Genomic DNA, 21,826 nt, shown 5'->3' on the forward strand with positions numbered 1-21,826 from the left:
AATAGTCTTGGGCGGCGCTAAGCGCCAGACAGAGCCACGGTGCTGCTGCAAAATAGTCTCGGGAAGGAACTTGTTTTGGTGGAACGTGTGTACGTTCAAAAGTTGTTTTAGTCGTGTAACAGAAAACTCAGATTGGACAGATAGTCTAGCTAGCTGTCTGGATTTACCCTGCAGAGATCTGAGGAGCAGTTAACCATAGTCCTCATAAATCCACCGGAGTTTAAAATTCCCCACACAAAGAAAGCGGAAGGTACCGGACATCTGGCGGAATTTCGGGCGGCAACGGAGCAATCTCGGAAGTGGAATGTTGGGGATATAGACTATTCAGTCATGTTCTTTCATTTATTATCATGTTCTTTTGTAATAGTATATTTTTGATATCACTCGTGAATCCCACTGTTTTATTGGTGCTGTCTTCTGCACCCTTTTTTTCACCCATTTACTTAGTTCATTAGATGAAGGTGGGATCATAGGAATACAAAACAGATCATTTTTATTTTTCATTCCTTAAAACTTAATTTAAAGTAATATCAAAATGCTTAAACAGTTCATTAGTAATTCATTTGCTCATTAAATTAAATAATAATGTATTAGGCTTACTGACTAAATTTGAGCTTTACAAATAATGACTGGCCACTGTTGCTGGGTAGCTATCGCACAGTGAGCTGTAAGAGTGTCCTGAAACACAATGAACCATTCTGTAGAGCTGCAGAATCAGGATAATTGTCAGTTCATCACTACAAGTGACCCCTTTCACATAAATGTAGTCATCGGTGGAAGAAGTATTCAGATCCTTTATTTAAGTAAAAGTACTAATACCATACTGTAAAAAATACTTTGTTAAAAGTAAAAGTCCTGCATTGAAAATGGTACTTAAGTAAACGTATGTAAGTATCATTAGGAAAATGCACCTTAAAGTAATAAAATTAAAAGTACTCAATGCAGAAAAATCCTCACATTTCAGAAAGTGGAAACGATCCAAACAGTTCTGTGTTTGATCGTCTAATAAGATAAGATAAGATAGACTTTATTAATCCCCCACTGGGGAAATTCCTGTGCTACAGCAGCTTAAAAGAAAAACAAATGTATACACATCAGAATAACACAAATACACATTAAATAGACATAGGAGAAAAAATATATGAGTATAAGAAATAGAAAAAAATTTAATTAGTTATAATAATAATAGTAATAAAACAAACATTCACACAATAAACACCCTTATATAAACAGGCAGTATATAAACACAGATATACAGATGAATAGAAATGAAATATTGCACAGTTGGAGGTAGCAAAAAAAAGCTAGCAGTGCTACATTATGATGTTGCATTAAAGAGTCTGACTGCTGCTGTAATGAAGGACCTGCGGGAGCTGTACTTGTAGGCCTGTATATTGTTGGCTATAATTTATAATAAACCATTGTTACCAGATGTTACTGTACATCTAGCGGGACTGTAAATGTGAAAAACATTTAGAATGTTGATAAAAATACCGAGGATATGACAAATCAAAGAGCATATAAACACAATCATATCTCAGGATGCCAGATTTGTCACTCTGACTGGATGTGAGGATGCATGCAGACTTGCTGTAACAGGTTGCAGTGGGAAAACTCTGGAAACTGATGACTGTACTGTAAACTTTCTGAAAAGCTTCTGATGCATTGCAGCATTTAAATGATCCCACTGCACTGGGTCTTAGTGAAAAATCTATTTGAAGCTAAAGAAATAGTTAAAATTGCTTACAAATATTTCCATAAGCAGTTTTATATATTTGTATTAAGTCATGGTTTAAAGAAGGAATGCAGCAGGCAAATGTCAAATGATGGTTTTCCTCAACTGCTTTTAGCACTGCTGACGGCTATTTGAAATATATATCTTTCCCAGAATTTTCATTCCCCTTATCATTATCATAGATTTCTGTTTTTACTCATAATTTATTCATATCTTCATAAACACACTGCTACCGCAAAGCAGGCAACCGTGTAAAGAAAATCTCACCACGGCAATTAAACTCCTGAAAAGATTTTATCTGAAGGGAGAAGAAACTGTAGGGTTAAGTGGGTATCTGTCCAAATTGAGTTCAGCAATGAAGAGGACAAACCTAAATTATTCATATGCTGACTACCTTTTCATTAATCTCTGAGGACTAGAAAGTGCTTCACCTGTACAGAAGTTAATAATAGCTCCTTCGAAGAAGTAAATGGACGGAAGAGAGTCCAAACTGCTGAGGCTGGGAGTAATGTAAGTCAGTGAGTAAACCCTTAACCTTAAGGTACTGCCCATGCTGCTGTGTTTCGACAAGACAAAATCAATCTCGGTGCCTGTGGCGACTGACGGTTTCTGTTTTAAGGCAAATCATTCAAAAGTTCAAGCTCAAGATTCTCAAAATTACATTTCAATTAACTGTACAGATTTTTTTCCCATCATTGAATTTTATTTTATGGTCAGTCTTTTTTTTCCTGTGCTTCCCATCTAGATTTAATATTTGTATTTGTATTTAATATGTAACTAAAGACCATGTTGCGATGGGTTCACACCAGCCGTGATGTCAAATTGGGCCAGGGGCGTGAAGTGTGGGGTGGGGGGGGATTAGCAACAGGGGGGGGCACAGCCTACTATGCCTTCCCATGAGATCACGTTGAGATAGCATGAAATGACATGGGGAAAAGCAAAAAATGTGTTCTGATAACATGCAAAATGACTTGGCGTGTGATTCCCCGATTGGGAGATACCAGGTTGGTCTGCTATCTAATAGTTAATGCCACAAAAATAACATTTAAAAAAAAAAAAGAGTTGAATATTAGGGTATATATTACAAGACATTTTCTTTTGAAGCATCTCAGGAAATGCAATTTGCAATTCATGTTGTGCGACTGCATTGCGACCCTGATCTAAGATGTGTGAAACGTCTTGAAAAGCTGAAGAAAAGTAGTCTATCCTTTGCAGGGAAAACAATGACTGCAATGCTTAGTGTGCATGATCTTGTTAACCTCTCCACTGCCTGGGAAACCATTTACTGTGATTATAGAATCAATGGTTATAATCGATGTGCATTTGCAACATTGCATCATTAGGAAAATCCTTTGTCCCAAACCACTGAGGTTCCTCTCATCATTTGATGTTGAAAGTTATTTTGCAGCTGTCCTCCTCTCATTTCTGAACGTCTTTTTGTCCCTGAGTTTTCTGAGCCGTCTCTTGCAGCTAACACCCACTCTGGGAGAGAATTGATAACGGCAGGAGGATTAACTTCAGAAGATGCACCGCATGTGCTGTAAGCCCCCATGTCCCTCAGCTAAAGCATGAAGTCAACAAAGGACAATACTTTGTCCCCAAATTACGCTGAATGTCAAAGAACCTCAGCTCAATCTAAAGCCAACAGCATCTAAAATACAATATATTGACCTCAAATGTTCATATTTGTATTGACCTCATACAAATATGTACAGCCTAGCCAATATAATATCCCAGGAGATATCCAACAATATAAATGAAATACATACATACAGTACATACACTAAGCCTCACAAGTACAAACAAATTAAAACAAATTTGAAAACAAAATCTACACATTCATCCGTTTATATCAATTAAATCACTTTATATCTGATTCAGTTCAAAAATAAATAGACTGTAGTAATGTATGATTGTATGAGTAATTGTATGAGTACATTTTTATCTGTTCCTCGCTTTAGAGGAAATGCAAAAACATTATCAAAGAGGTGTTCAATTAAAGCACCATCCACAATTCTGATGGATCATGAATCTAAGATATGAGTATAAAATGAATTTCATTTGCCACCTCATTCAGTTCACAATAATCCCAGATTCTGATTTAGAAACTTAGAGCTATACTTTAGATATTTTTCACAGTTATCTTTTTTCTTAAATAAAGATTTCATCTCAATTGTGGCTTTTGCCAGACTTCTTCTGCCCGTTGTTGTATATGTTTAACCCCTAAATTGTGTTGTGTTGTGTAATGTTAGCAAACCATAACTTGGTACTGCTGCAACATTATTGAGTCTTCCAATTTAATGATGTGTGCTATTGTTAGTAACCTTGTGCTTTTCTTGAATATAAAGGAGAGAGTTTAACGGGAACAGGTGCCAGGTGTTGCTACTGCTTAGGGCAGTTTAGTTTACAGTATGTTTTTATATGCAGGTATACACAGAACTACTTGGTTAGGTTTAGGAAAAGAATAGTCTCGCATTGCCAGACTCTCTCTCTCCTCTGCAGCGCTGTGGAGGAGGGATGGGAGAAAAACGTGCTCTGGTTTATTGGCATGTCTTTAAACCAATCACAATTGTCTTGGGCGGCGCTAAGCGCTGGACGGAGCAATGGTGCCTCTGCCTCGGGAAGGAACTTGTTTTGGTGGAACATTGGTGTACGTTCAAAGGTTGTTTTAGTCGTGCAACAGAAAACTCAGATTGGACAGAAAATCTAGCTAGCTGTCTGGATTTACCCTGCAGAGATCTGAGGAGCAGTTAACCATAGTCCTCATAAATCAACCGGAGTTTAAATTTCCAACACAAAGAAAGTGGAAGGTATTGGACATCTGGCGGAAAAGAGTGAAATCCGGTAGAATTTCCAGTGGCAACGGAGTAATCCTGGAAGTGGAACGTCTTGGATATAGACTAGGGTTCGACCCAACGGAGTGCAAGAGCTCTCATATCTTTTAAACAACTTGATAGAACAGAGATATCAATATTATCATTAGCACATTTGTTGCTTGTACCGTTAAACAACTCATTCTTCACATCTTGGGATCAGTGTGCTGAATGCATCAAAACTACAAAGCTGACAGGGTTTCGATCAGTAGAGAACAGGAGGATGGCCAACTTTCTCCACCATATGAACAAAATGTGGAGGCTCCATGCATCCTAAATGGCATGACAAATACTGATGACTAATGATTAAATAGCCTCATAGACCTGCACCACCTGCTTACCGAGAGAGAGAATCATTAATGCCAACACCACAGTGAGTTCCTGCTTGAAGGCAGAAAGGATTTTTAACAGGTAGCTAGTCAGCAGATATCTACCTGATCTGTAAGATGAATGTCATGGATCATTTTCAGCTTGGTCCTGCCAAGAACACATCCACAAAAAGAATGTTTAATCCGTATAAGAAAAAAGTCACCCAGGTATTAGTCCATTTTTATATTTCCTCAGGAGATTTCATTTTCAGTTTATTGGTCACTTCTCCCTGCAGACACCAGATGGCTCCAACTGATCTCACTGACCACATTTAGAGCAAAAGCATGAGCGTTAAATCTGCTCTAATCAATATTACTATATTGTAAATTGACCGAAGAATTATGTGTAAGGTGAAATGGGTTGCACGAAGTGACAAACTAACGGAGAATTATTACCTGACTCTGAAACATTCAATTCGCCATCGACTCTATAAGGTGATGACATGTCAATGTAGTGTTTACAGCTTGCTGTGCTGCTTGCAAGTGGCTGAAAAAAATCAATTCAAGAAAGGTTTGAAAACCCACACTCACCCAACAACACACATGCCACATGTATTTTTTTTTAGTTTCTGTGAACTGCATCTCTACTGGAGAAGATGACTTGTTGGGCTAATTAATTTAAAGGATCCTTGATCCAAATAACGTTTGTGTCTAATATATGATGTTTGTTAAATCGTATTTTACATCAAACAGGGGAAAATGGCTTACTTGTATATGCTCAACTTAACTTCTCTCTTATCTTTCTCACATAATAATATCTGTAACTGGAAAAGTGGGCATGTTGATAAAAGAGGATGTGTGTAAATGTTGCATGATGCATTTTAAGAGCAAATTAAATTAAAAGTTGTTTTTTTTTTCTCTTTTAGTTCAGCATTAAACGGAAGGACGAGTGGAACATATGTAATCCTACCATTACACAGTGCTGAGAAAAACAACTCCAAAGATTTGCTGTTACAGTGTGACACCACTTGGTGTTAGCCATATGCAAATTCATGTTCCCTCTAATTCAATAGTAAATTACACCCACACAGAATAGGAGAGAATACTGCTGGACAAGAGTGGGAAATGAGCCTGTAATTTGAGGAATCTTTTTCTCGATCAGTGCTGGCTTTAAATACCTCTGTTTAATTGCTGTGTCATGACAGGATAATTACCACAGTCATTCCAACCATTCAAGGGGACTAACAGGCCTGTGGACTACCTAACACTTTTTGCCTGTATGGTTCTGCAGGGAATTGTGGTTGCTGGTTGGCAGCATAATGATGGTAAAATAAAATGAACAGAAGAATCCAGGTGGCATTTAAAGCAAAGCGTGTGTATGAACACTAAAAGAGGACGCGATGTACTGCTTCAAAGCTATTTGATTCCAGCTTTGGTTCATTTGCGCTAATGTACTCAGTCCTCACACCTTGCAAAACCACGGCAACACCATCTATGTGCCAGACATGTAATGGTTTTAACAAGGTTCAAATCCACACAGGGAATGATTGCATTCAGATCATAACACTACCGTGCATTTGTAAAGTAGCATTTCACAGCTTTTGTGTGATAGTGGCCATATTGTAAGTATGTCAACAATATCTTGTGCAAAGTCATTCTAACTTAAGCCTTCAATTGCACTCTTTTAAGTTGTGTTGTTTTCTAATAAATACACTGATGCAGTTGCCATCATAATCTCAGCACATATTTTAAATGCAGCGTGTAAAACCTGCATTTTAAATGCGACTGGTAAGTCATACTGACAATCTGCATAAGCTCTTATCAACATCAGCTGAGCTGAGTGCTGCTTTCACGTGGCTGAAAGCTATAGATATGCAGAGACAAAAAGACATTAGTTAAAGGGTCTGTAGGATTGCCTCCCCACAAGGTAATCACATGCACTAACATGCACTAACACACACTAACATGCACGCATGGCCAGACTGCCTATCAAGAAAAAGAACAGAGCTACTCGGATCACAACACACACAGACGGAGTGGGACATCATTTCTGCTCAGGATGCCATTGCACCACTATATCTTTACATAGCAAATAATTGTTTACTGCTATATTAATGTTATATTATTATTAATAAAGAGCTAAAAATAAAACATACAAAAAAAATGCAAAAGCAAGGTAAAATGTGAGTTTCACAGGGACTCAGGAAATCAGCATGTGTCTACCACCTTGCATGGTGGCCTCTGTGTATAAATGCAAATTCATGTTCCCTCTAATGAAATGAATGCGTGTGTGAATGGATGAATGCTGGCTTGTGTTGTAAAGCGCTTTGATTGGTCACTAAGAAAAGCTCTATATAAATGCAGTCCATTTACCATTCTGCCCAGACAAAGCGGTCAGTGGAGCTGGATGCATTTCAGCTCCTATAAAGGAGAGTGTTGAACAGCGATAGAAACTTGCATAAGCCATCGATGATAGAGAGGGCTTTGGAAATGTGCTTCGCAGTGATGCGTGGGGAAAAAAAGCTGATCAATAACATTTATGATCAATAAACTATCCACCTACACAAAGGACATACATTTTTACACAGCAATGCATTTTTTTCTTTGTCACAAAGCAGTATCGAGGATGAAAAAACAATGTTTATATATTTTTTTAAGTCTATAGGTCTAATGATCTCTTTTGAGACCATATTTTAGCTTTGTGTGTAATTTATTTATTGTAGCTATTTTTTTTCTTGACAGTTATAGTGATAGACAGGAAAGAGGGGGGAGAGAGAGGCGATGACATGCATCAAAGGGCTGCAGGTCGGATTCGAACTGGGGCCGCTGCCAAGGACTCAGCCTACATGGGCGCACACTCTACCAGGCGAGCCCTGTATTGATACATTAGTGCTGAACAGCATAAAATCCATCATACAGAAAAAAGGAAGCATTTCAGTAAAATGTTTACCCCCTCTGTCCAGCCCGTCCTCACCCAGAAAACGACCGTATAGGTCGATTATGCAAGGAGTTCTTCATAACAAGCCATTATTACGTTTCTTGTTAGGCATCAACCTCTCCTGGCTGTAGTAATTATCGCTTTAGCAATGGAGAAAGTGAGGTGATAAGAGCGGCAAAATAGGCAGGTGACAATGGACGGGTCAAAACAAACACAGGACTTTCACGCCTCATTTTAGGCTATGTTTAGACGGAAACGATCTGAAGAGAAAACGCAAAAGTGGCGTTGCGTTCTCACTTGTTATTCCGTGTTTAGACAAGCCTTTCGAGGGGGAAATCTGCGTGCATATGGTGATGCAAAAGTGTGTGAAATTCGATGTAGTATGCACTAGAGCTGTACCACGCTCATTTACCACGCAACCTGGAGTGCAAGCCCGAGCCCGGCCCGAGCCCGTGTAAAATGATAGAAATTAAGACCGGCTAGGTGGTAGTGTGAAGCATTGCCACACAACACCACCAAGTCCGCGCGCCTGCGTAGAACCTTCCTTCTACTTCTCTCCCTAGAAGCGCAAAACCAAAACATGGCGAAGCGAATAAACAAAAGCTGACAATTTTGTCTGGACAGACGAGGAGGTGGAGTTATTGCTCCAAACAACCTTAGATTACAAAGCCATAAAGGCACAACAGGGCGTGGACTGGGAGTGCCAGTCAAAATATATAGACATATGGACCGAATTTCTTCAGCAGTACCTGGAGGGACGTCATATCCACACGAGAAAGAGATCAGAGCAGACTTTTGTGTTTTTACCCTTTAGACGGGAATGTTTTTAAGATTTCCACTCTGGAGACCATAGGCAGGCTGGGGGAACGCATATTAATGTTAAAAAACCTCATACAGTGAAAATTTCATGTCATGGGACCTTTAAGCTAATTAAGCTATGTAACTCATTTTAAACTCATTTTAAGCAATACAACATTAACTGTGTTTAAAACTGCGGCCTTTACGTTAAATGGAACGGTAGGTCACATGATTTAAATTTCTTCCACAGTCACGCGTTATGGTCATATGTTAGCGGCCCCATGTGGCCGTAAATATAGAATGCTCATAAAAGTTATTTTGGAAGGCATTGATAATCAACCTATTCCGTCGTGTTCATGTGTTTGTCTGTCTGTCAAAAGGGAATTTGATAGAGATTTGGGCAATTTGACAGTTATCTTAGCGACATGACAAAAATTGAAGAATTGATTCCAAACTGAGGGTAGGTTTGCAGTGTCAATAAATCAATTGCTCTTTAAATGTAAGAAATGCATTAATGTGATAATGCATGGAATAACATGTTGGTTCATTATTCTGCACTGGAGGAGCCTTCTGTCCTGTGACGGCCCTCTGCCACCCACAGCCGGATCTTTTCGGCTTGTATGCTGGCCCAAGACGTTAACTTCTGGATGATTCCTCAACAAAATCACCCCTGTGGGTCAATTGCCATTGTGCAATGAGTCAGTCAGAATGTGGTTCACCTCACTGTTGAGAGAAAGTAATATCATTGGCACGACAATGTGAACATTAGATAAATAGTTTTTTTCCCCGCTCATGAGCACATATTGACCCATACACACATGATTTAAATAAAACAGGACTCTGCAGATTATCTATTTGTGGTACATAGTTTCGATTTTGCAGATTAACCTTGCATGCATGTCGCTGATGAACAACACCCTGTATAACTGGGTTTTATGAGCTCAGTGTATTGAATATTGAACACAATATTTTCACACTTAAGTGTGGTGGAGATGGAAATTAAGTTGATTTGAAATTACATAAGTGTACAATTAGGAGAAATGGAGATATGTTTTGATTTTTTCAGCAAGGCCACTGTAAAACTATATACTATACAGCTTTTTAGTTAGGTGTGTTGATATCCCTAATCAGGAAACAGAAGCGCTCCATCCATTTATAGCTTTGGGAAAAAAAGAGTACTTTTCACAAATATGGACTGGATTCTCTAGGAGCATGAAATAACTGCAGTTGTATTTGCCAAAAACGCTTTGCCATACAGGCATTTGATAGCCAGAACATTCTTGTTACCCTCCTCCATTTAACGTTTTCATTTTCTATCATCATGTATAGAGATATGTTGATTATGCTGATTACAACGATTACCACAGTAACATGTTTTTTGTTGTTCTATGTACAAGATAAACCAGCCAGTATGTTTCTCTTGCAAGTGTCTTGTGAAATCCAAAAAAGAAAATCAAGATTGTACTGCCATCTAACGGAGAAACTACACATTGCAAACAGAGACAGAGACTACTCGCTATAAAACCTATAGCTATATTATATCAGATATTTTTCTACTGTAAATTTTAATAAATATATAAATGTACACATTTATGGTTTGTAGGAAAGGGGGGCTATTTACATGTCTGTGCCCATGCAGGAGCCCATTGTATTATAATCCATGCATTCTCCCCAATAATGTTTTTTTTTTGGATTGCTTCTGTTCAATAGAATTGCTTGTCTGTACTGTAAAAATTTGACTTTCTTGTTTATCAGTTATCGTGTTTAAAATATAGCCCAAATTAAATATGTAATATATATATATATATATATATATATATATATATATATATATATATATATATATTGCATAAGCATATGCTCATGTAGTAATCTTAAAACCTGCCATCACATTGACCTTGGACATTGGAGTTTCACAAAACATTCTTAGCACAAGAAAATAGTTTCAACCATATCTGTTGGCTCTGCTTTATGCTTTATCTGCGCATAGAGTTTGCTAAGTTGTCAAGGTGATGGTTCAGTTTGTTATCACGTGACCTTAGTGATATAATCACATCACATGTTTGCCTGTGGGCGAATGGTACAAGGTGCAAACTGGGCTCTGGAAAAAACACATGTATTATACCTGAAGTTCTATGTGTGAGTTAGAAACCATAGGTAGATGGCTCATTTCCCTGCCCTGATCAGCAGTGACACCCCTAGAAGAATATTTCTACTGTGCTCTAGTGTGTGGAAATAAAAAAAAAGTGAAATAAAAGTGGCATTATGAAATAAAAGTCCCTTAAATAAATGTGGGCTAATAAAATGAAAGTCCCCTGAAATAAATAAATGTGACAATATGAAACAAAAGTCCCCTGGAATAAATACATGTGGCATAATGATGTAAAAGTCCCATAAATATATAAAAGTAGTCATTTGAAATATGTCACTTTTAAAATAATAACCTATTTATTTATTGAACTATATTGACTTGTGTATATATTTATATTTACATTTATTCATAATTTTATGTATGTATTACCTACTTTTTCAAGATGTATTTTATAGGCATATTTATTTGTGTATTTACTATCGAATAAAATGGCATACCATACAAAGGCTTCAGAGTCTCTCACTATAATACATCCATGCTCACACCCAGCACCAGTCTTTAAAGAGTTATGTATCTCCCTCGGACTACACTACCCAGCGTGCACCAGCACCTGCGTATGTTGGCACGATTGGCTGACGTGACCCCGCCCCTGATACTCTCCTCGGGTAACTGACATGTTTTACTGCAGACTAGGAGCTCACACCGAGCAGCGCCGAGAACAACTAGAGAAGACCTCAGAGAAACTAATACCATGGCTACTCACGCTAGCATGTGCTACCGCTTGTTTGATAGACATACAAGTTCAACACATTTCAGAAAACTCTTCGTCCAATGCTTAAATGGGAACATTCAGCGACCGTATTCCGGTGCTACGCACAAGGAAAATGAACTAGAACTTGGAGACTCGACTGCTTCATCTGCTCCCAACTTCGACTCTTCTCTAAAAACCAGGTCAAGCCAGGTAACCTAATACCTCTGCTGACTCCAAGAGACACTGCATACAATGTATACTCGCTGCTGAGGTTTTCACTGAAGGTCTCTAATCTCAGGCTTAGTCTCTAAACTCAGGTTTAGTTACTGAAGTTATTACGTAGCTAAATGACTAGAGGCATGTTAGGTGACAAGTTGTGTCAGTTTTTAACAGCCACAATCTCTGTCCAGTTAAGGCCCATGAAGGCTAAACTAGCTAACTCTGTTAAAGACCACTAACCACTAAGTTGATGACTGTGACAGTGGTGTAACATGATTTTGTAGGAGGAAACCAGCTAATTGCATTTTTACATCAGTTTAACTAAGTTAATATAATAATATTTCTTGCATAGTGGATCATAATGTTAACTCTTCTTAACCTCAGGATGTTATTAATTTACACTAAGGCAGATAACACACAGCCATTGCAATGTGAAGTTAATTGTTCAGCTAGTTGTTTTGTCTGTCTGTCTGCCTGGCAGGCACTATCAGTGACAGGGTGAATGAACTTGGAAAATGATTTTCTAGAGCATTTTAAGGGTCTTTCTGAGAAATAAAGATGGCTGTTGTTAAAGCGATTGGGCCTTTAGAATGATATCCAGGGGACTAGTGGATTAGGGATCCATACATTTTCAGTATCTGGCTGGGTCCTGTGATTAACTTTAGTGTGGTCAACCTACTGCTTGGTAATGCTTGCCTTTTATGCTAATAACTTCTGACATAACAGTAGCCCACGATTGAGAGCCAAAGGTTATAAGCCATTTGCAAAGCCACATGCAACTTCCTCAGTGTGACTGACATTTGGATGTGTTAATACTTTTATTTAAATGTAAGGATTATCATATGTCCCTGTGTTTTCACCAGAAATTGGCCCTGGTGTTTCATATCTTGCAAAAACTAAAAATGGTTGAACTGTTTTCTGGTTTATGGACACAGATACAATCTTAAACTGAGGCACCAATATTTTCCAAGAAGACATATAAATATGCTACATATATATAGAAATAAAAGTATCAATATGTTACAGTAGAAATTTTGTGTTTGATGCAAAATAATATTGCAAATCAAGACATCACAGTGCTACTGTACCATCATTATAACCTATTTCTACACGACAGATCCACTCCACAATGCTATGTCCTGCTGTCTTTATCCCCAGGAGAGGCTAAGAGAGGAGAGCATACTTCCCTTTTCAGCGTTCTTGACTGACAACTTTGGCCGGAGGCACAGCTACCTGCGCATGTCCCTGACTGAGAAATGTAACCTGCGCTGTGAGTAGAGGTTCCCACTGTGCCATAATAAAGATGTCCTTAGCTGCTTTGGATTATTTCCCCTGGTGCTTATCCAGCAACAGTACAATAAACCACATTCAGTAATAACTGCTGTCACTATAACCACTACCAACACCACAACTCCTACTGATGGGGAACACCATTTCTCCTCCCTTGGAGAGGGCAGGGTCAGCTGTAGCATCCGGAGTTGATGATGATTCAAAGATGCTTTAGCAATAGCATGTATCTTCAAAAGACTGCAGAACTTTTGTTATCTGAAGAACAGTCATTCCAAACATCACGACACCTAGTTACCAAAGAGCAAATAGAGTGACATTGTGAACATAGTTGTTTTAAATGGCCAATCATCAATTTACATCCAACCAGAAAGTGTAAAGCATAAAAGTAAAGTCGACAAAATAAATGTTATACTGGTCCAGCTTGTGTGTCATAAAGTACCGCACAATAGGTATAAATGTTTACAAATATTTTTGGGAATTAGCTCGAATCAATAGCCTGGAAATCCAGACCCAAATCCAAAAGATTAAGGGTCTGGCATTGAGTAATGAAAATGGCCCAACTCGAGGGGCGGCACCAAGCATGCATTTCAAAATCTCACTCTACGCAATTGGATAACACTACGACCAATCACGACAATACACAGGGTGACGTATCCAGAGCCCCATACGCTTAGCTACCAGCGGAGCTAACTGGTAGATTAAACTGTCGTCATCTGTTTAGCTCGCCTCTGGCCCGCCTATATCAGATACACCGATGTGATTGGTGGCAGGGCTACAGGGGCGTAGTTAATGACCATCATTAAAGAATGCCAGAGTGACTCGCAGAGCAAATTCAAATTGTGCTCTCGCGAGAACTCTAGATTTCCAGGGTATCGAATCAATTTAAAAACCATATGAATTAGTGGGCAGGGTAATTAGCATGTTGGTCATCAATAGTGGCAGTATAATCTTGAGTAAAGGCACACACTGATGATACCTGAGAACATTTCAATGGAAAGAAAAGCAGAAACATCAAAATAACTCACTGAGATATCAAATCAAGCTGGGAAGAGGATCAGATCAACAGCATCATTATTTTCATTTCATATATTGTATTAAAAATGTATAGCTGGTATATGGTAGATGGTGACTACAGAGGGAAAAAAAACTGATCAACCAAATGGTTTTTACAAGGATATAGTAACATTTACATCTCTAGTTTAATAGTACAGTATAAAGTAGATCCACCTCTGTAGCACTTTCACCTTGAAGGTCTCAGTTCACACCAATGCCCAACTTATTGGAAAATATGTGAACTTGTGATAATGTAGGATAAAAATATCTTTGGTATCTTGTTACTATTTTACCTTCTTCCCATGTTCAGGTCAGTACTGCATGCCAGAGGACGGGGTGAAGCTTACACCACGGAGCCAACTGCTGTCCACCTCCGAAGTACTAACCCTGGCTCGCCTCTTCGTCCAGGAGGGGGTGGAGAAAATCCGCCTCACTGGAGGAGAGCCCCTCATCAGACCTGATGTGCTGGATATCATCGGTAGGGAACTAGTAAAATAGGGTTGATTGGGGCTTTCAGCTGGCTGGCCTGTTAAGGTGTGTTGTTGTCCTTTGTGATTCTGTCACATTAATTCACAATCATTTATGTAGAAACACGGCTGTGACCAGTCCTCCCTAAGATTGCGGTTTATTTTTTTTGAATAATAAAGCCAGGATATAAAAAGCTGTTTTGAGTCGTCTCAACATTTGAAAGCAAGTTGTTGCGGACACAAACTGCGGTTTACCATATAACTTAGTGGATATAGTGACAGTATTTTCAGAGAAATGATTCAGTGATTGCTATCTAAAGCTATCAATGATTCATGTTCTAACCCTGTTGACTAGACTACAGTAGAGCTTTCCTACGAGAGGAGAGACAGAAGTCAAGCAGGACAGGTTTTCCATGTATCCCTTTAGGTAAAGACATATTTTTTTAATTTTACAGCCTGATTTACAGTTTCAGCCTCACACTGACAGTAGTGCGAGTGGGAACAACATTAAAGCATGACATTGATGAACCAAGCAATGTGGTGTGACCAGTGGGTAATGTCTTTGTAGAAAGAGAATCATAGGCTGCCAACCGCTCCATAAAGATCAGCAATTATCTCTGTGTCATGTGACAAGCCACCATTGTGACCTCACATGACCCTGGGATCCTCTGCACCGGATCCAATCATTTGCATTGAGTGGAAACAGTAACCAGACTTTTGATGTCATGTGTTTGTTGTTCACTGACAATAGTTTAAAATAAACAAAGAAGAGTTTTTTAAATGTGTTATTGTAGTGTTTCAATGTTTGGCTGCACCATGACATTCATTTCCAATGTCATGATGCATCTATAATGTTAGTAAAATGTTGGTTACGTAAAGCTTTTTCACATATCCATCATATGCTCCTGTGCTAAAATGCAGCTCAAGATTACTGTACAGGTACATTATGTGATTCTCTCCTTGGTGAAGACAGTCACCTGATTTACTGGTGGTATTACATCACCTGACTGGGGTTGCACCAGCTATGCGTTAATTTTTTAAGTTTGTGTGTAAAGTCCTATTTGACTAGCCCCAACTACTAGCCAGTTTAAAAGTGGCGATTTACCAAATTGAGTTGCACGAATAAGATTTAAGAAATGTCTTAGCTAGTAAAGACTTAATTAGTGTGTTAAGCAGTTTTTAGGAAAACAATTGTAGCACTCATTCAAAGCAATCAAGTATGTGAACTCTGAGTCACTGTAGCGCATTACAAGCTGTAACATAACTGCCAACACCAGCAGTTTTAGGGGATGTAGTGCATTGCTGGTATTGTAGGTGCCAGATGTTGATAAAGAAGAACACATGAAATAATAAAGACAATATATCTGGTTCTGCTGCATCCGTTTGTGATTCTTTAAAACTGTCCTATCCATCATCGACAGTGTTATAGGAGTGCAATGATATAACGGTGGAGTACTCTTTAAGTCTTCCCAATTTACGTCATAATTAAACAGCATTATGGTCAAGCATCTGATCAGATATGTCATATTTGTATATTATTTTCATATTACTGCTTTTACTCTTCAGTCTAAAGGGGTCATATATTAGCAAGCTTACTTCTCTTTGTGTCTCACTCTCCCTCCTTTCTTTCACTTCCATGTTCCATGTTTGCTCTCCCTCTACAGCAGAACTGAGGAAGTTGGAGGGCCTGAAAACCATTGCTGTGACAACCAACGGCATGAACTTGGCCCGACTTCTGCCTAAGCTTAAAGATGCTGGCCTCAACCTGATAAACATCAGCCTGGATTCACTGGTCCCTGCCAAATTTGAGTTCATTGTCAGGCGGAAAGGTACAGAAAAATATTTCGCTCATAATGTCAGATGCAAGACTAAAAGGAAGGTCTGTTCAAAACCACAAGTTGTGAATGGCAGATTCAATATGTGACTGGTTTGGCCAATCCCACTAGGTTACTGAAGGAGCCTCTACACTCTAAACCCACATGGAGTGGAGATGACAGCAGGGCAGAGCTGTGGGTGGTTGGCTTATGGAAGGTAGAAACAGATGGACCGACTTTGGTCAGGAAATAAGGAAGAGGAAAGGCAACAATGGCAGTATTGGCACATGAAAAAAGCATAGTCTGCACCAGTACTTTTTTCACAATACAAGATTTTTTTGTAACTAAAAGGTTTAGCAAACATTAGGTCTGTGGTATCGCCTGAAAGAAATCTTGTCTCTTAGCTTTTAGTAACTTTATTAAAGATTTAAGTACAGTACATTTAATTGCAATTATGAGAATTCTAGATGACTAAACGTCTGCATGTATTTTGGGTTTTGTGCAAATGAGTCCGACCTCGGCAGTTTGCTGTTAAAAAGCTCTGGCTGCTGCCAAGGGATTTTATTGTAGATGTTTACATATCAGTGTTTTTTTGCAAATCATGGGCTTTGTTAGCTGTTAAAAGACAGTGAACAGAGGAAGCTGAACGTATGTTGTAAAGACCTGTAAAGCTGAAGCATCCCACATTTCAGACACATGCGTCACACAGCTCGTCTTGTGCCATATCGCTCAATACATTTTTACCTAAAACCTCCCTCCCATCATGCACCATCTTTACCTTAGATTTGACTTTGTAGCACAGTGTTCAAAGATATAAAGGTATGATACATTTGTTAAGTGCAAAATGTTATTGTATCTAAGGTTAAACATTCATCATCAACTTCTATTTTAATTTTTTTCCCAGGGTTCCACAAAGTCATAGAGGGCATTGATAAGGCCATTGAAATGGGCTACAACCCAGTCAAGGTATTATGTTCGTCTTTTCAAACTTGCTTTTACCTAAAAATGTTTACTATATTTCACTTCATATCTTTTTAAATTTCTCTTTTTTGTATCTCTTTTTTAAAAATCTGTGAATTCTAGTTTTGAATTTTTAAATGTATGGATAAGTGTATTTGTTATTAGAGTGAGGTAAAACATTGGCTGTTACTTCCTCTAATTGTCAAAATGCTGTGGCAGCACAGTGTTGCAACACATTCGCTGAGTATAATATTTCATCCATGTCCTGACCCTTTGCCCATACGAGTTAGAGAATCACAGAGCTGCTCCCTGATTGGCTGTATGTGACTAATTACTGCATACCACAGTTCCCCATTGCACTGTGCATGGAAAGAATGGCAAGAGAAACAAACTAATGAAGGAACTACTGTAACATCTTAATAGGCTCACATAACCTCGCTCCCATCCTGAGACCTCCATAATACAGGAAGAGTGTGAGTCCGAGTTGGTCAAAAAAGTGCTTCGGAACACACCGAAGCAACGCCGACTTGAGAGTACGTTCTGCGCGTGCGCGTGACGTAATACGTTTCCATAACAGCAGGTGGCACTAATCTGTATTGTCGCCCAAAAAATGAAAACCGGCAGCTGATTGGACGAACGCGTCACGTGGGTCTGGCTGCTCCCGGATTTTACAACCGGGCATAATAGCGGCTTCGTTCAGAATAGATAGTTCACGAAACATGTTTCTGAAAACATTTTAAGCGAGAAATAGGCCATACAGTTGCTGAATCTGTTTTCATTTCAGATCGACGAAAATCAGGTTGGTGTGTCAGGGCCATTACAGCTTAGGGGTGACGGCATGTTGGCTTAGATGTTAAACTGGTTAGCTTGACGCCCCTGACTGAGAAAGACTGATTGAGGGATAGTTCAGATGTGTAAGAAAACTCAAGACTAAGATTACTACTGCTGTATTAAACTTTCACATTCTTTATCAAGTCCTAAAGATAACAAGATAGCACCACTCTGGAGGAGCTAGAGACCTCAGTCTTCTTAAAAAAAATCAGAATCATTATTTATTTCCTAGTCCTGAACATTTTTTTCCTAAGCAACATCATTACCATAACGGCTCAACCTGCCGTGTGTATTCTAGCAAAGTCTTGTGACAACTATAGGCTGTGTTATGCAATTAAATACTGATGCATGCATCTCCAGTAAGTCATTTTGTTTGTGCAAATGCCTGTGTGGTCGCTAAAATGTCCAGCTACTTTGTGGTTTTAGCCCTGAACTTGGCATTCTTACAGTTGGGACATAACTGAGGACATGAGTGCACAGTTAACAGTGGCCTATTGTTGTGTGCTGCCCTCTGTAGGTTAACTGTGTGGTCATGCGAGGCCTCAACGAGGATGAGCTGTTAGATTTTGTGGCACTGACGGAGAAGAAGCCTCTGGAGGTGCGCTTCATCGAATACATGCCCTTTGATGGTGAGTGCTCCTTTCCCACAATGCCTTATTACACAGGTCCGGAAAGTTATCCAAAGATTCAGATTCTATTACTGGGTCTTTTTCATACACTATTTAGACATTGTTGAGACATTCATATATAAAATGTAAATATGAACAGAATATGAAGAAATGCATAGTAATTCTGCCCACATTGCTCATTGCTGCTAAACTGACGCGTCAGATGGTTTATTACACATTACGCAGAACCATCTGAGAAGCCGTCATCGGAAACTGTTTGGAAAAGGGCAGGCACTTCAAACAATACCTGGCAGGTGATTGGATGAACCATCTGTCTATCAAACTCTTGGTAAAGCCAGTCAGCAGAAAAGAAAACATCTTTTAGTTAGCGCGTTTTTTGCTCTTCTTTTCAATGAAGTACAGTAATAATATCTAGTTCTGATATAACTAATGCTATTGCAGCATCTATGGCTATGCTAACCTCTTTAGGATCAGCCATTGTTGTTTTCAAAGAACAGTACAGCCCAGCACACACACCTCAAGCACCCCAGTAGCTCCTCACGCGGCGCTGATTGTTGGCTCGGACACAAACATTACTTTGAACATTATTTATTACTCAATACATTACTTAAAGCCTGACAAAATGGATTTTCTCTTTATCTCACGGTATCCGAAAATCCAGCTGCCGTGCAAGTTAACATTGCTGATGGAGCATATCTTAAACAATGCAATTGATTACACAATATACAGTGGTTAGGTAACTCCTTCAAGAATCGATTAACATCGATAAAATGTTATTTAAACAATTGCAGTGTTTCATAATGATATAATGTTTTCTCCACTCAGCACTTCTTGGTTTTATGCAAATAATTTGCTTCCTTTTCTTCCCATTTTCCTCTGTTCCTTCAGTTATGCTTACAGTAACCTCACTGATGTGCTACTACACACACGAGTCCTTGGTTGTTGAATAGCCTGTGAGCTGAAAGATGCCGTAGCTTGTGATATGCTACACCTAGTCTATATCCTTGACGTTCCACTTCCGGGTTTGCTTCGTTGCCGCCGAATAATCCGCCGGATTTCACTCATTTAGGCCGGATATCCGTTGCCTTGGGCTTCCTTTGTGTTGGCATTCTAAACTCCGGTTGATATATGAGGACTGTGGTTAACTGCTCCTCAGATCTCTGCAGGGTAAATCCAGACAGCTAGCTAGACTATCTGTCCAGTCTGAGTTTTCTGTTGTATGACTAAAACTACTTTTGGGGGCGACCTCTAGCTCACCCAGTAAGAGCGTGCGCTCCATGTAGGCTGAGTCCTTTGCAGCAGCCCGGGTTCGAGTCCGACCTGCGGCCCTTTGCTGCGTGTCATCCTCTCTCTCTCTCTCTCTCTCTCTCTCTCTCTCTCTCCTGTCACTATCTAATAAAGGGAAAAGCCCCAGAAAATTATCTTAAAAACAAACCAAACAAAAACTACTTTTGAACGTACACATGTTCCGCCAAAACAAGTTCCTTCCTGAGGCTGTGTTGCAGCGCCACCGTGGCTCCGCTCGGCGCTTAGCGCCGCCCAAGACGATTGTGATTGGTTTAAAGAAATGGCAATAAACCAGAACACGTTTTCCTCCCATCCCCTATGAATAGCAAGAGTAGCCAGACCCTCCTCCAGCGCGCTTTGGAGGAGGGTCTGGCAAAGCGAGACTATGCTACACCTTACACTGACCTTCACTGTCTCGTCTCCGCTCTGTAGGCAACAAGTGGAACTTCAAGAAGATGGTGAGTTACCAGGAGATGCTGGACCACATCAGGCAGCAGTGGCCCAACCTGGAAAAGCTACAAACTGGACAAACAGAAACTGCCAAGGTCAGTGTTACTGATGTGCTGCTGTCAGGGGCTGGAGCACTGGGAAAAACCATTTATTTAGTATCCTGATTTTTCTTAAAATGATGCAAGATCTATTCTTTGAGGTGAATGGGCTATATTCAGAATCTCTCTAAAGTATGGTCTTAACAATTTTAATTCCCTCTGGCACATTATTGAATCATTCTAACCACTTGTAAGTCATTCTGACTCTTTTCAGAATACACTGTAGTATCGTAACAGACACACACTTGTAGTTATTAGTTGATTGATTGATTGAATGGCTAACAGAAAACTAAAATCAACACTCACAATGTTCTGACAAATCTCACTCATGTCCAGATGTGAGGAAAACATAAAGTGTCTGGTGTAAGAGCCAAATCAAGGTATTTGTCATTAGTTTGAATGCTCAAAACCATTCTTCAAAGAAATCCTCATAGGGATAATTGTTGGACACTCTTCTCTTCTCGTCTTTGACAGACGTTTAAAGTGCCAGGCTTCAAAGGTCAGGTGGGCTTCATCACCTCCATGTCTGACCATTTCTGTGGCTCCTGCAACCGTTTACGTATCACTGCGGATGGCAACCTAAAGGTAAAGCTTCAGTTGTTCTTTGTTGGGCTTCAAAGAGCTGTTAATGGAGTCTGTTTTTGTGTTAATGTAGCGCACACTTTGTGTGTGTACAGTATGTGCACACATAGATTTGCATATTAGCTATTCATAATCTCATCCTTTCTTTGGTTTGGAACCATGCATGATTTTGTTTTGAGTGTCTTAGCTACACTCCCTCCTGTCTGTCTTCTCTCAGGTGTGTTTGTTTGGGAACTCCGAGGTGTCTCTGAGAGATGTCTTGCGCTCCGGGGCGTCAAATGAAGAGCTACTGCAAATCATTGGAGCTGCTGTTGGCAGGAAGAAGAAACAACATGCAGGTAGACTTGTGTTCAGTTAGTTTATATGCAACGCACCATTTGTGGGCTGTACTCTAGATTATTGAGGATCATTTGATCTACTGGAATGTAATCTCCTCCTGTTTGTCTCCTCAGGCATGTTCAGTATCTCCCAGATGAAGAACAGGCCTATGATCCTCATTGGTGGGTGACATGGCTGTACGTACAAATCTCTCACACTCAGTTTGTCCCCCACCCCACCCCCACCCCCACATCATTTATTTGTGATGTTATGATCATCTTGGGCTGTTCCACCATATGTTTTCTATTTATTTATTATTTACAGTTAAATATG

General features: G+C 39.4%; 1 protein-coding gene across 4 annotated transcripts in view; it reads left to right on the plus strand.

The window, feature by feature from the left end:
• The first annotated feature begins 11,389 nt into the window (after window positions 1-11,389).
• The window catches only part of mocs1 (molybdenum cofactor synthesis 1), a 31,341-nt gene continuing 20,904 nt past the window's right edge, over window positions 11,390-21,826 (plus strand). For 2 of the 4 annotated variants that reach the window (XM_031321348.2, XM_031321349.2), the window contains exons 1-10: window positions 11,390-11,705; window positions 12,873-12,984; window positions 14,368-14,535; window positions 16,189-16,353; window positions 17,243-17,304; window positions 18,647-18,758; window positions 20,478-20,590; window positions 21,068-21,178; window positions 21,393-21,513; window positions 21,628-21,675. In XM_031321348.2, coding sequence (XP_031177208.2) covers window positions 11,496-11,705; window positions 12,873-12,984; window positions 14,368-14,535; window positions 16,189-16,353; window positions 17,243-17,304; window positions 18,647-18,758; window positions 20,478-20,590; window positions 21,068-21,178; window positions 21,393-21,513; window positions 21,628-21,675 — 1,222 coding nt within the window. In that variant the 5' untranslated portion in view covers window positions 11,390-11,495. Of the gene's footprint in view, window positions 11,706-12,872; window positions 12,985-14,367; window positions 14,536-16,188; window positions 16,354-17,242; window positions 17,305-18,646; window positions 18,759-20,477; window positions 20,591-21,067; window positions 21,179-21,392; window positions 21,514-21,627; window positions 21,691-21,826 lie in introns of all 4 variants that reach the window. The other 2 variants (XM_031321350.2, XM_031321351.2) reach the window with 1 other exon arrangement.

This window comes from Sander lucioperca, chromosome 18, assembly GCF_008315115.2.
Source record: "Sander lucioperca isolate FBNREF2018 chromosome 18, SLUC_FBN_1.2, whole genome shotgun sequence".
NCBI classification, from domain to species: domain Eukaryota; kingdom Metazoa; phylum Chordata; class Actinopteri; order Perciformes; family Percidae; genus Sander; species Sander lucioperca.